Source organism: Poecilia formosa, unplaced genomic scaffold, assembly GCF_000485575.1.
Source record: "Poecilia formosa unplaced genomic scaffold, Poecilia_formosa-5.1.2 Scaffold268, whole genome shotgun sequence".
NCBI lineage: Eukaryota > Metazoa > Chordata > Actinopteri > Cyprinodontiformes > Poeciliidae > Poecilia > Poecilia formosa.
Genome location: NW_006800207.1, coordinates 419,673 through 433,773, shown reverse-complemented (window position 1 = coordinate 433,773; position 14,101 = coordinate 419,673). Strand labels below are relative to the sequence as shown.

Below are 14,101 nucleotides of genomic sequence, written 5' to 3'. Positions count from 1 at the left end.
AAAAGAGTCAGAAGAATTAGAAACTATATTTTATTTACAGCATCCAATAACATTTTTTGCATACCGACATCGTTAAAAGGTTTGACTGGAAATATTTCTGACTGTGCTTACAATTAAATCATTCAAACTGGGACTTTTACATGATGGGAGTGCTAACAAAAGGCAAATGGCAGTTGCAAAATCGAAAGAGCAAAGGGGCAGACAAAACATCACAGTGCATGTAATACAGACAGGCCTTTTTATGCAATGATCCAGGTTTGAGATGCGTTTGCACTCATTCTGAAAGTTTAGATTTATTTTTTCAAAAAATAAATAAATGCTCTAACCTTGTTTCTATTTACGCACTTTCATTTTAATAGCTGCCTTAAATTCTATTACATGGTGGGAAGCCAAAAACATCAAGTAAAATCTAAATGTAAAGACGAACCATAAAGTATGGTTTTCAGTTACGCTAAATATCAGAAGCAGAAAATGTAAAAAATAAATAAATAAATACAATTAGATTTACAAACCGGTATTTTTAGCATGAAGTAGGTAATTCTGGTTCATAAATAATATGATTTTAACGACTAAAGTGTTATAATACTGCTTTGCTTCAGTTTAATCTTAACATTTACAACCGTACCTGAAGGCACCACTTTCTCCAGCACGGCTGTCATGGCGCTGACGAGGCCGAGCACTTCTGCGGCGTCAAACTTTAATTTAGGCTCGATTTGGAATATCAGCTCTTATATTTGCTCTCTAAAATCTTCATTCCCCGACGAGTGCGCACTTTGGTGAGTTACCCAACAACATGACTGCCCCGTTTTGTTATTCGGCGGACTGTCTGATTTTAGCTTGAACGTTGAGTCTTACCTAAAGGTCCGCGTAATTTAGCTAAAATACTTTTCTGCTGCCTGTTGGTGTTGAACTGGTGAAGTGCGGGATTTTACTTGGTTGATAAACAGCTTTACATGTATGCGTATTAATAATAACACAACTCTGATAAAATAAGAATCAACAGATTAAAGTAGAGTGCCACACGTTTAGCTTTCGTGTAACTTATTTTGTTTGTTAGCTTTTCTTGACACATCTGCAGAGAGTTCCTAACTCGGAGCTGTACACGGTGCAGTTTAATCAGATCACATTTAAATATTGTCCCAGACTGCACATGGCTTATTGCTCTGTCCATTGCTCACACCAATGCATGCTGAATATTAGACTTATTTGGTTCCTTCTGATTCCTCCTCTTATTATTGGTGCAAACTGATATTTTTCAGTATTCTTTCAGTGCCGGTGGTTGGTAAAAATAATCTTAACCGAAAAATTCACAAACGGAAATCAAACATTGTCACAACTCACATCTTCCAAGTAAGAGTTATTGTGGAAGGTGATTCTGTGGGCAGTAAGAATCTCCAGTAGCAGTCAGTCTTGCAACAAATCTGCAGAGGCCTCTGACTACAGACACTGTTTCTCCATGAAAGTTTCATGACTGACATATCATGCTAACAGCTCAATACCCGGGCAGTGGAGATGATATTCCTCGGAAACATGTTTTAGATAACACCGTCAGCTAATCCATCTCATTTGCTTTTGCCACTCCTAATTCGGGTTATTATTGTGACTTGATATATTGTGCAACTCTATTTAAGTGGATCCCACTGAAAGATTTGTAGCGTTTCTGCAGCTATATAATGAAGCATCGGGCAATACGATTTGATATGTCAATAGAAATGTTGATTTTTCTGGTTATAAGTAGCATACTTTTAATGCATCCTTGTAGCTTTTGTCTTTTTGTAACCATTAAGAAGATTCCATAAAACTCTTCAAAGCAATTGAAAAGTCCCAGAATTAAATAACTAGAAAAAACATATTATCAAGGGATCCATTACATGACTGCGTAACATAAATTGGTTCAAATAAAACCACTCCATTTAGATGGGTAATCATGACTGCGACAAAATATCAAGAACACATCTGGCCTGCTGTCATCTTATCTTACTGTTACATCTGTTAGGTTTGTGTTGGCCTTCCACAGATGAGAGATGGGAATGAGTTGAGTGTGTTGGATTGCCTTTTTAAGGGCAGGAGAGGCTCAGCTGAGGAGGGCTGTATGTTCATGTGTCTCCACTTGGATGGTTACGTTGGGCTCAGCAGCTGTCTTCACTCTCACAATCCTGAATCAAGAAGCAGTGATGCAGAATGAGTTGATTGCTTTGGAGCTCCTTTTTTCCAGACAGGAGGGAGGTTGGGGGTAGAGTTGAAGTAGAATCTGAACACTTCCTAAGGAAGATGTTTGCACCATTTTCTTTTTAGGTCAGGAGTGTCCAAGTCCAAAATAAAAGAATTGGTGAAAACAATGTACTCTTTTAGTTCGAGTTCTAAATAGTAGTTATGAAAATTTCATGTTAATATTAGGGCTGGACCTGAATAGGAAACATGTTATAGTGACATCATTAATGAATATTCTGATGATTATACCAATTATCCTACATTGTCCTGATTCTTCTTCTTTTTTTTTTTTCTTTTTTTTTTTTACAATTGGTTCGTTGCAATTTCACAATTTTCTGTCAGCTTCAGCATCTCAGCCTCTAAAAATCGGCATATGGTGAGCGGCTTGTCCATCCTTCTGGGCAATTAAATTAGCTTGCAGAAATGTATCCAGCCAAATATTGCATCCATGTAATTTTATACAGTTGTGATATTGAACTGTATAAATGCCACCCAGCTAAGCAATGGGTGGCATTGCTTAGCTGGCAATGCCACCCACATTGCCAGCTAAGCAATGTGGGTGGCATCTACTAACTCACTTGCTCTTTGGTTTCCTAACAATAACCTGTTGTGTAACAGGTGCATCAATAGTTTCAGGTTTTGCTATTGTGCCTCTTCACTGCTTAAAAAATAAATAAAAATAAAATAACAATTTTGTGGAGTGAAGGGAGAAAATAAGTACATCACTTCAAGAGGAAACTGTGGATAAAAGAAGAATGGTCACATCACTTCTTTGTCAGTATTTCACATAATTAAAACAAAACTAACAAAATAGTTACCTACATTGGGGGAAAAAATTGTCTCTTCCAAATATTTCTGGACCAGACGGTAAAATATATTTGGTTGTGGTTGCAAAGTTATGCCAGCAGGGGGAAGACATGGTGCATAAACCTTCACATACACTGAGTCTGTTTTTGATTTACTGTGTACACATCCACACAGCAGCTTCCATCTAAACACTCCACACACCCTCCCACCTCTCAGATGAATCAGACTCCTGAAGGACACAAAGTTCTAGGAAGCATTGTGCTTCTTATTTAAATTTTCTAGAAAGGGTGATGTGGCAGGGATTGATGGGATTGTTTTGTGTCCAAGTTTCAGAGCTGATTTAGATGTGTTCTGTACTTAATGGTGTACAACATCAGACCCTGACAGAAGTAAAATAGTAATTTTACCACATTCAGATTGTAATTGGTGATGCTTTTAAGTTGTTCCTGGAGAAATTGTCAGTCAAGTTTATTTGTATGGCACATGTCAGCTACAAGGCAATTCAAAGTTCTTTACATTATAAAAATATAATTTACCAACTAATTGTGAAACAGCAAAAAATTACATTTTGTTAGATCATCAACCAAATATATATTGATCAATGTTCCAGTTATTATGAATCAAAGATAACTTTATAAACCGTTAACCTTGATTTAAAGGAATTCAGTGTTTTGGATGTTTTGCAGTTTTCTGGATGTTTGTTCCAGATCACTGGAGCATAAAAACTGACATGTTTACATGTTTGGTTCTGGTTCTGGGGATTCAAAATGGACCAGAACCAGAAAACCTGAGTGGTCTGGAAGGTTGATACAACAGCAGCAGATCTTTAATGTATTTTGGTGCTAAGCCATTCAGTGATTTATAAACTAGAATAAATGTTTTAAAGTCTATTCTCTGAGCTACAGGGAGCCAGTGTAAGGTCTTTGAAACTGGGGTGATGTTCTTTATCTTCCTAGTTTTTGGTAGAAGCCTTCATAACATTGTCCTCTGAGTAGATATTACCTTTTATCCTTTTGAAGAATATTAATATTTGGGTTTTTCCATTTATTTTGACCTCTTCTCTGGGTTATGGGGCTCTGTTTGCCCTCAGGAGAGAAGAATGATCCCTTGCACAGATCTTTGGACTGGTGCATTGTTGAACCCTGGTGTGGAATGTGTACTGTCTTTCAGCCAGAGGACAGTGGGCTTTACAACAACCTTCATACAAATCTCTGTAAGCAGACACTTGTGTATTTTAAGAAGTTATCTTCTCCTAAGATGACTCTCAGAGAAGGTTGTCATCAGTGGTTTTGTTGTCTAAGTGATTTGAAATGTGAATGTCAAAATAAAATGTGTTTCTCATAAGGCTGATAGATTGAATGTCATGGTTGTCAAATGAATTCTGGAGTGATACTGTTATTCCTAGAAGAACCTGGTTGTAGGTTTTGTTTTCATATAAAACCGAAGAAGGTGATCGTGTTGCCTTACTTGTAAGTTCAGAGCAGATGTATGTTTTGCCAAGAGATTGGTGGAAATTCAAACAGGAAGCAACCCTACAGGTGGTGAGGAGGCCAAGGCTCTGCTGGCAATTCCCATGAAGACTCCTTACTCACTCTGAGTGACCACAGAGACATACCGGAGGTTGTGGTGGGGGGTGTCTGACTGTTAGCGTCAGTTCCCTTGCCTGTTAGGTGTTCTCCCTAAAATCCAACCCCCACTCCCGTCTGGAAATGGATACTGTGGGCGTATTTATAGCTGCGGACCACAAGCGAGCTCTTTCTTAAACACGTCGAAGGAGCTGGTTGCATTCGTCAGAGTCGGACTGAGCTTCACTGTTGTGTTCTCTTGACTGTTTTACTTTTTCACTTGTGTAATCAGCCTGGAGGGGCTTATCAGGTAGGAGAACAAACTGAAAAAGCTTTTAACTATTGCTACTGCCTCTATGGCTTTCATACTTTATCTTTTTTTTGCCATTACATCAAGACAATTTAAAATTCTTTTCCAAAGTCATTTTTTTCTTTGTAAAAATCTTTTTTTTTCTCTTTGTAAAAATTCATACATTTCTTAATGAATAATTTTAAATGTAATATCATTTGATGAGAAATGTTTGACACAATCTATGAAGAAATACTACAATGACTGCAATAATGATCCTTCCGTTAATGTTAAAAGTGACTTTCATCACTTTTAATTTTTGGCTTTTATAATAATGAAGGGGTGCAGTGGTGGGCAAGGTTTCGCTAACCCTAAAATATTAATCATGAACATTACTTCTGCTAACTCTAAACACCAAAAGTAAATTGCTATTGCTAATGCTAAAGCACTAACTGGGATTTAAATATCTGTCCTTGAAAGATAAGATTGTATTTTAAAATGTAGCTTAAAAAAACATGCAGGTTGGAAAGTGCAAATAAACTTATTCTGTTTCACAGTAGAGTAGCTGAGTACTCTGATGGTAAGGTGTTAATTGTGTCTAGGATGTGAGGGGCCTATAGAAATGTTAGCTGCCGCTTTCCTGACCTCTAGACCTGTAATCATTCCTCACTAAAAATAAAACATCAAGCAAAATGCTTCATTAAAAGCACATTTAATACTTTTACTAGTGACAAGTGTATGTAAACCAAGTCTGTAAAAATAAAAGCCTTTCATCCACCACTCATCTTTGATTTGATCTGCAGTTTAAAACTTTTTGTTGTAATTTGAAAGCAACTGTTAAAATCCTTTTTGGTCTTGTAATTTTGTTTGGAATCTTGTTTTTATGGTTTAATTGTTAGATAAGGAAACATTCTGGAACTTCACTAATAATGAGGTAGGAATTTGTAGCAGGATTACTGATAAGCTCAGCTGATGCTTAACAAATATTTTTGATGTCTATTCCAGATGAAATCCTCATTCTGAACTCGACCACCAGTGAGACACAGTGAGAGGAAAGATGGAGAAACCAGTTCTCCAGACGCAGCCGTCCACCTTACCTTTTTTTGACTCTTCGCACGCCTTCAACCTCCTGAGAGGAATCCATGAGCTACGAGCTGAGCGGAAGTTTTTCGACGTGACTTTATGTGCCGAGGGGCGGGAGTTCCACTGCCACCGCACGGTGTTGGCTGCTGCCAGCACCTACTTCCGTGCCATGTTCACCGGAACGTTGAGGGAGAGCGTAATGGACAGAGTGGTTCTACACGAGGTGTCAGCCGAGCTTCTAGGCTTACTGGTGGACTTCTGCTACACGGGTCGGGTCACGGTCACTCAGGACAACGTGGACCTCCTGCTGAAGACGGCTGATTTGTTCCAGTTCCCCTCGGTCAAAGAGGCCTGCTGTGCGTTTCTGGAGCAGCGTCTGGATGTCTCCAACTGCTTAGAGATACAAGACTTTGCAGAGGCTTACGCTTGCAGGGAGTTGGCGACTAGTGCGCGCCGCTTCGTCCTCAAAAACATAATGGAGCTGGCGAAAGGGACAGACTTTGAGCGGTTGCCATGGAAGCGCCTACTAGAGTTCGTGTCCGACGACGAGCTTTGCGTGGATAAGGAGGAGACGGTCTACCAAATCGCAGTGCGGTGGGTAAAGGCTGATCTGCAGCGACGGCTGCACTACTGGCCTGAACTCCTCCAGCAGGTCCGCCTCCCGTTCGTCAGGCGGTTCTTCCTCCTGGCCCATGTGGAGAGTGACCCGCTTGTCTACCTGTCACCCACCTGCCTCCGCATGGTGAACGAAGCCCGCAGCTTCCAGTCCTGTGAATATGATCGTCACGACAGGCCGTGCCACCGCATGCGGCCTCGGCCCTCTACGGGATTGGCGGAAATCCTGGTGGTGGTCGGAGGCTGCGACCAGGACTGCGACGAACTGGTCACTGTGGACTGTTACAACCCTCAGACCGGACAGTGGCGCTACCTGGCCGAATTCCCCGACCACCTTGGAGGAGGTTACAGCATAGCAGCCCTTGGAAATGATATGTATGTCACAGGTAAGAAACCTAGCTCTGGTTGTGTTATGCTAAAGCCTAATTTTTTAAATCCTTGGGTAAATTAAGCAGATATTTCAGTTCTCAGTTGAATCCAATATCCCACATTTGATATTTGATAGATTCATGTATTTTGGTGTGGATTCACACCAGCCATGGTTACTGTGCTTCAGTCAAACTCAAGTTTGTTTCCAGAGATTGTTTGACGCAAAAACACAAATTCTGGTTTGCCTTAAAACCTAGGTCTCAGTTTGGTTGGAATGAACTTCAGTGTGGTTGGAATACAAATGTAAATGCAGAGCGGACCAGAGACTGCTCCAAAAACAGGAAGCGGAATAGTGCAGGGCATTCTGGGCAAAAACAACCAAAAGCATTAATGGGAGAAATAGATCGTGATCTTTTACCAAAGACAAAAGAGAATCCTACAACCACTAAAATCTGACTCCTCTCCATTTTTGTTTATATTTGGTGAAGAAGGAAGTTGCGTTCATTGTCTTCCTTAGAGGTTTTTGTGTCTTTTCTTTTAGTGATTTCTGGTGCAGTGCCACCACAAGAGAAGAGGGGGAACAAGTTTTTCAAAAGTTTTGCTTCTTTGTGTGAAAGCAAACTGCTCCAACTGAAATTGCAATTTTGGTCCCCAACTGAACCAGACTATCAGGTGGTTTCTATTTCTGCTCCTTCATTTTTTCAAAAGGCCTCTAGAGAAAGAATATAAACAATCTACATCCTCTTTTAATATTCTCTGTGCCTGAGGAGGGCAAATGAGGCAATGCAGATGCTACCAGGACAGTTGTGCTATCCTTGTCATCGTTGTTATTAGCACTGGAATGGTGTTCTCTATGTCTCATGTCTGATACGACAGAGAAGTTAACTGTGGATGTTCGAGATGTGGTGTCAGATATTCTACTCTGATCTCCTGGCTCCTGAAGAGGACTTATGATGGTGCACTGATTTAGCAGCATTAGCTAATGACACCATTTATAGAAATAACAGCAACACATGATTGCACAACATTGACATGCCCAGTTGTGTTACATTTGGTTCTCTCTTATTGATGTACAGTGGTGCTCAAAATTTAACACTCTTCTGTTTTTGTGAGCTAAAACAATTACAAATTATTTCCCAGATTTAATTTAATGTGGATTTTGTAGAATCAGAGTGAAAAGCAAACCAATTTTTTAAATAAAAATTTACTTTCTTCAGGCTCTTTTTATTCAGTTTCAGATCTTCTTGGGTATACACCTACCATCTGCTGCAGGGAACCAGAAATAATAAGATTTAGCTGACTGAATATGATTATTCTGATTGCAGTTATTTGCCATTACCAAGTACTGATATTACTATTTAAAGCCATTACATTTCCAAATTATTTGACTGATTTTCAGTCACATTCTACTTTTCCAACACATTTTTTGTCTGTTTTATAGACACAGATTTACACTTACTGAATCTATTCAACCTCGCCACATCAGTCACTTAAATACAGCTCATAAATGTAACTAACGCCTCTGTCATCTGAACTGGTTAAAATGGCTTTTTCAGAATAAAACTGAGATTTTTGAAGGTGGCAATAATAAATAGCTGCTACTGAACTGGTTGAAAATGTTTTTAATGTTGAGAACAGTATGGAAAAAAGATTAAAGATACATCTATGGAAGGACTTAATGTATAGTACACAACCTGCAGTTACTGTGGCATATTAAGGAAAGGTGGATTTTCTTCTGAATGTGAAGAAAATCCACCTTATTATTCTGGCATTAAGGAGGTAAGAATAATTTTAGTAAATCCTAACGGAAAAGAAGACGCTGTGAAAAAAAGTCTTTTAGTAGCAAAAATGATTTGAACTGTACAGAGGCGGACCAGACAAGTGATTTACAAACTAACTAATTTAAAATCTGCATCTGTATATTATTATGTCTTCACTTAGGCCATCTATAATTAAAAGCACATTTTGAAAGAAAGTTGGGAGAATTTATTGCCTTTGTAGAGAAACACAATAAAGTCCATCTGTAGAACAGTTTTAGTAGCAGCTGGCTATTGTGGCTTTGCTGCATTAAGTTAGTGGAGTCTATGTTTAGACTTGTGAAATGTGGGAGAGTGGGATGTTGAACAGATGTCTGCCGTCTCATTTGTTCATGGAGAGATTATGAATTTACATTTGGTTCGTTTTAGTTTGTTCTTTGCAATGTCTCTAAGTTTATGGTATTACGCTTGTTGAAGACCACATACATGTAGACAGTTGTCTGCAAACTGAAGGTTCTTAATGTCTGGATGTTATTTATTCTCTGAGTTCCCAACACTATTAATATAATTTTTATTGCACTATTTATTTAAATAAATCATTATTAAGCTCATATTCTTGTAGAGTTTATTTGCATAGCACAATTTAGTTTAAACGTAATTTACACTAAGCCTGCATTAAGCAATTAGTTGCATGATCAATTAAAATAAGGTCAATAATTTCCATTCTGATGATTAATATATTTGAAGAGCAATTTTGTTTTCATTCAGATACATCATAATCCATTATATTTATGGTTTATTGTTTTTGGTAATTGTGTTTTACTTTGGATATTTGGTCTGTTAAATATGTCGATCGATGTTCCGTTTACTTACAAGTTGCTTTTTAGCCTTGATTTAAAGGAAGTTGGTGTTTCAGCATTTTTGCAGTTTTCTGGAAGTTTGTCCCAGATTTGTGGTGCATGGAAGCTGAAAGCTGCTTCTCCGTGTTTCTCCAGGAGGTTCTGACGGCTCCCGCCTGTACGACGGCGTGTGGCGCTACAAGTCCAGTGTGAACGAGTGGACGGAGGTGTCGCCCATGCTGAAGGCCCGCGAGTACCACAGCTCGTGCGTGCTGAAAGGCCAGCTGTACGTGGTTGCGTCGGACAGCACCGAGCGCTACGACCAGGCTCTGGACTGCTGGGAGGCCTTGCCAGGCATGCTGCACCCCATGGACAACTGCTCCACGACAGCGTGCAACGGCCGCCTGTACGCTATAGGCTCTCTGACCGGCGAGGACACCATGGCCGTCCAGAGCTACGACGCCGAAACCAACCGCTGGACCATGGTCAACTGTGGACAGCTGCCTCCCTGGTCCTTCACTCCCAAAACTGTGACCCTCAATGGCCTCATTTACTTTGTTAGGTGAGGGATCTCTTACTGTATATTTTGTTACTATGGTAACAATTTAGACAGGCTAGCCTTTAGTTGAATTATTTTACTCACAAATGGCTTTTGTTTTGTTTTTTTTAAAAGTGTAAATAAACAGCTCTATGTATTTTTAAAGATTATTATAAAATGGCAACTTGCTCTTCTGTAACTTTAACTAATTTGCTTTTTGAACATCTCATCACTAGTATGAATAAAATCGTTAATCGTGATGAATCGATTATTGAAGTAATTGTCAACTAATTTAGTCGTCGATTAATCATTAACCATAGTATTTAGACTAAAACATGTCATTTACTGAAAGAACAATGCAGTCAGAGCAATTAAGTCAAAACTGTACAACAAATGTTTTTAGCATTTAAAACACAAAAAAAAACTTTACCTGTAAATCTGTTCACAAGTGGCAGTTTTAGCAACACCTGTTTCAAATTCTGTAAAAAATATCCTTCAACCTTTTGCTTTTTTAATTCCATAATTGTCAACAGATCATCCTTACATTGTATTGATGTTAACACAGTATGCTAGTGCATTTTAAGGCAACAGAATGTTTATTGTTTTAAAAATGAAGAAAACTACCTTAATGTACTAATTTGTTAGTTAGACCATACTAATGATTGAGTTATTGTCAAAGTTTAAAGAATGTGACATTCTAACAGAAAAAAACCTCAAAATTCCCTCTTAATATTTCCACGCAATTTGGGTGGTGACGTGTTTTCGTTCAGAATGGCTGAATATTAATAACTAGAAGGATTTAATAGTCATCAGAGCTTCTGATATAGATGACGCAGCGGGTATTTGGCCAGTAACAGCCTGTGTCTATTTGCAGGGATGACTCGGCGGAGGTTGATGTTTACAGTCCACAAAAGAACGAGTGGGACAAAATTAGCCCCATGAACCAGGTTTGTATTTCACATCAGATGCTTGTGTGCTGCCCTGCTTTAATAATAGTCTTCTGTGACCTCCAGTGTTGTACAGTGAACAGGTTGGACACATAGAACAGGACAAGATCAATAAAAACAAGCAGGAATTGATGCTCCCAGTGCTGCAGTTTGTCTCCAATGGATTTATTGTCCAAACACAGCAGAAGTTGTAGAAATACTGAAGAAAAGGAAACTTTCCAACACATCTGTACACAAAAATAAAGATGCCTGAATTTTTCAGGTCCACGTCGGAGGCAGCGTGGCAGTCCTGGGCGGTAAGCTGTTCGTATCCGGCGGTTACGACAACACGTTCGAGCTGTCGGACGTCGTGGAGGCGTACGACCCGACGAACCGCTCCTGGACGGCGGCCGGACGGCTCCCCCAGCGGACCTTCTGGCACGGCAGCGTCAGCATCTTCCGCCAGTTCATGCCGCTGGTGGCCAGCTCGTTTGAACCCACCGACACACCCGAGTCCAACGCCATACACCTCCACCGGCACCAGCGCCACCAAGCGCTCCACAACCTCAACAACAATCTGAACCAGAACCAGGATGTAAACCCAGCGCATTGACGCGGGTCATACATGCTCGCCGTGTTCTCTCTTTGCAAAAATACTAAATCTTACCAAGTATGTTGAGTTTAGTTTCTAGTGCAAATATAATAAAACAAAACTAACTTACAAGTAATCTTTCAGCAAGATATGACTTTTAAGTTAATAATTTCTTAATATTGATGAGAGAAATAATCTGCTGGTGGAACTAGTATGTTTTCATCCATATTAAAGAATTGCTGACTTGGCTCTTATTCAAATTAAAATATACTTTAATAATCCCAAAGGGAAATAAATGTTGTAACTCGTATGAATTCAAAATTCTTTATATCTTGCTGAAAAGTTACTTCCAAGTTAGTTTAGTCTAATTTTAAGTATACTAAGGTATTTGCACTGAAAACGAAACTAAAAAGATGTTTCGTAAGATTTTGCTTTTGCGGTGTTCTGTTTACCTCATTGCTGCAAGGATTGGTGGGAAATCTCGATTGGGAATGATGTAATTGTTTGGTGTTGATGAGATATGATATGCTGCTGCTCAATATCTATGTTATGGGTTATAGATTTATTTGCTTTAAAGTAGATTTTGAACCCTGCTACATCTTGGCTCTGAGAGAATGAAGGGATATGAACTGCAACAGCAGAAGGATGGCGGTGAAAACAGTTAAAAGCACTTTAACTTTTAACAATCATATTCACAATAAGCTCCAAATAATTTTGAATATTTTTGTTGTGAAAGTGCTGAAATAATCTGTCATTTAGACCATGGTGTGTATACCATCACACTCTGAGGTACCTGGATTTTTCTTTCCTTTGTTGTTGACTCTAATGCATGAGAGAAGACTGCATATAGTTTAAACACATTATAATCCATATTATTTCCCTTTCTTGGTTTTTTTTTATTTACATATGGTCATAACAGTGTGCATCTGCTAGGGAAATAGATTGAGATTTACAGCTTTAGTGTCATTTGATGTACAGAAAAGGTTTGAAATGATTGGACAACATCCAACCTAGATTTAGTTTTACGTATTGTTCAAAACTACTTCATTTCTGTTTATGCATATGGGGTTTCTGGAGATTTTCAGCCCTCTTGTGGACTTTCCTGGTCACTACATGGGGTTACAGACAGAATTAGTTTGTGCTATCTAATATTTTTTACTCTTTTCTGTATATTGATAGATAATTTTGAGTTTTAGATAACAAGATAGCTGTTTGTATGCCTTGATGAAAGGGTGAAACACTAGTAAACATTCACAGATTGGACTTTTTATTTTTTTTTTATTTTTTTTATTTTTTTACTTTGACGTGCAGGTACGTTTTCTCTGCAGTTGCCAAGCATTCAAGATCACAGCTGCATAGAGTCACATGAAAGCAATGCCCTATGTGATATTTAGTGGGGTTTTTTAACTGATGCTGATGTCTTCGGTGTGAAGCAGAAGTTTGGGCAAATGAGATTATAGCAACAAGACATAGAAGTGAGGAAAAGGTTTGCAAGTTTCCTGTTAAGTCTGATTGTAGTTTTTACCTCAACAGAAAATGAAGGACTTGCAAGAATTTCTCCATTGATGCATCTCTAAGCATTAATCAGATTTTATTAAAATCCAAATGTACTGAAAGAAGTTGGAGCTTTCAATTTTGACGCATAAGAAAAATGTATTTTTTTCCCCCCAGTAAAAATATTTTACTGGGAAGACTTGTGCATCACGATGTACAAATCTAGCCTGTCCTGGTCATCTCATGCTCCAAAACATCCATGTGTATTTTAGGATTCTTTGTTTTTTCTTTTACATTCAGATGCATTACCATTTACAGTTCAAAAGCTTTAACTCATGTTGTTAGAAAGATCTGGGGACTTTGCGGGTGGGGGGGGGGTTTATTGTGGTTGACGCAGGATTTTGAGAAGGATTGCTGCTGATTCAGTTTGTTTTAAATGCAGTTCTAAATTAGCAGTATATTTCTACATGCAAGTTAAAGTTAGGTCAGAAATTTGCTGTTAAATGTTTACATTCCCTAACTTCTCTTAAGTTTCACAACAGACTTGCATTTCTTCTGTTTAGTGTGAGAAATGAAGATTTGAGTTATGGTCTGAAGGACTCCAGCTTGCAGTGTTTACTTTTTATTTAGTTGGTCTGAATCTAGTTTCTTGGTTGCACATCAATCTTTCAATGCTCCAGTTGAATTGTGCACGAAGAACTTTCCTTAACCAAATATATATATTTATAATTATCTGGTTTCTGTGCTTATTTATGCATCTAGCTGTGTTGTGCTGGCTTGTAATGTGTTTCCAGCAACGTTGACTGGAAGTGCAAAAGAATCTCAGCTTGAAAAAATGTTTTTGCTTTAAAATATGTAGTTTTTGAAGTGTTTTAGTGTTGTAAAAGCAGTTTCTTAGTTCTCATACAGTTTTGTGAAGTTGAACCAGTGTTGTAAATACAGCATATTTAAATATATATTTATTGTGTCTGTGTTACTTGTAAAATTCTAATTTACATTAAGATATGCGTTCTGTT

The 14,101-nt window shown here is 38.5% G+C and overlaps 1 protein-coding gene across 2 annotated transcripts; it reads left to right on the top strand.

The window, feature by feature from the left end:
- The first annotated feature begins 622 nt into the window (after positions 1–622).
- Positions 623–14,041, top strand: LOC103150971 (kelch-like protein 21). Of its 2 annotated transcripts, none has more exons than XM_007570761.2 (5): positions 623–776; positions 5,878–6,956; positions 9,692–10,097; positions 10,948–11,020; positions 11,283–14,041. In XM_007570761.2, the coding sequence occupies exons 2-5, from the start codon at positions 5,930–5,932 to the stop codon at positions 11,610–11,612; spliced, it is 1,836 nt and encodes a 611-aa protein (XP_007570823.1). In that variant the 5' UTR covers positions 623–776; positions 5,878–5,929; the 3' UTR covers positions 11,613–14,041. The 2 variants fall into 2 exon arrangements, with proteins under 2 accessions (XP_007570823.1, XP_016536552.1); XM_016681066.1 differs by lacking the exon at positions 623–776 and adding an exon at positions 4,550–4,893.
- Positions 14,042–14,101: the final 60 nt, after the last annotated feature.

Excerpts from the sequence above, each read along its gene's own strand:
- LOC103150971 (XM_007570761.2), top strand. The coding sequence starts at position 5,930 with ATGGAGAAACCAGTTCTCCAGACGCAGCCGTCCACCTTACCTTTTTTT. Across the intron at positions 6,957-9,691 it reads AAATGATATGTATGTCACAG|GAGGTTCTGACGGCTCCCGC; the intron begins GTAAGAAACCTA and ends GTGTTTCTCCAG. Across the intron at positions 11,021-11,282 it reads AAATTAGCCCCATGAACCAG|GTCCACGTCGGAGGCAGCGT; the intron begins GTTTGTATTTCA and ends TGAATTTTTCAG.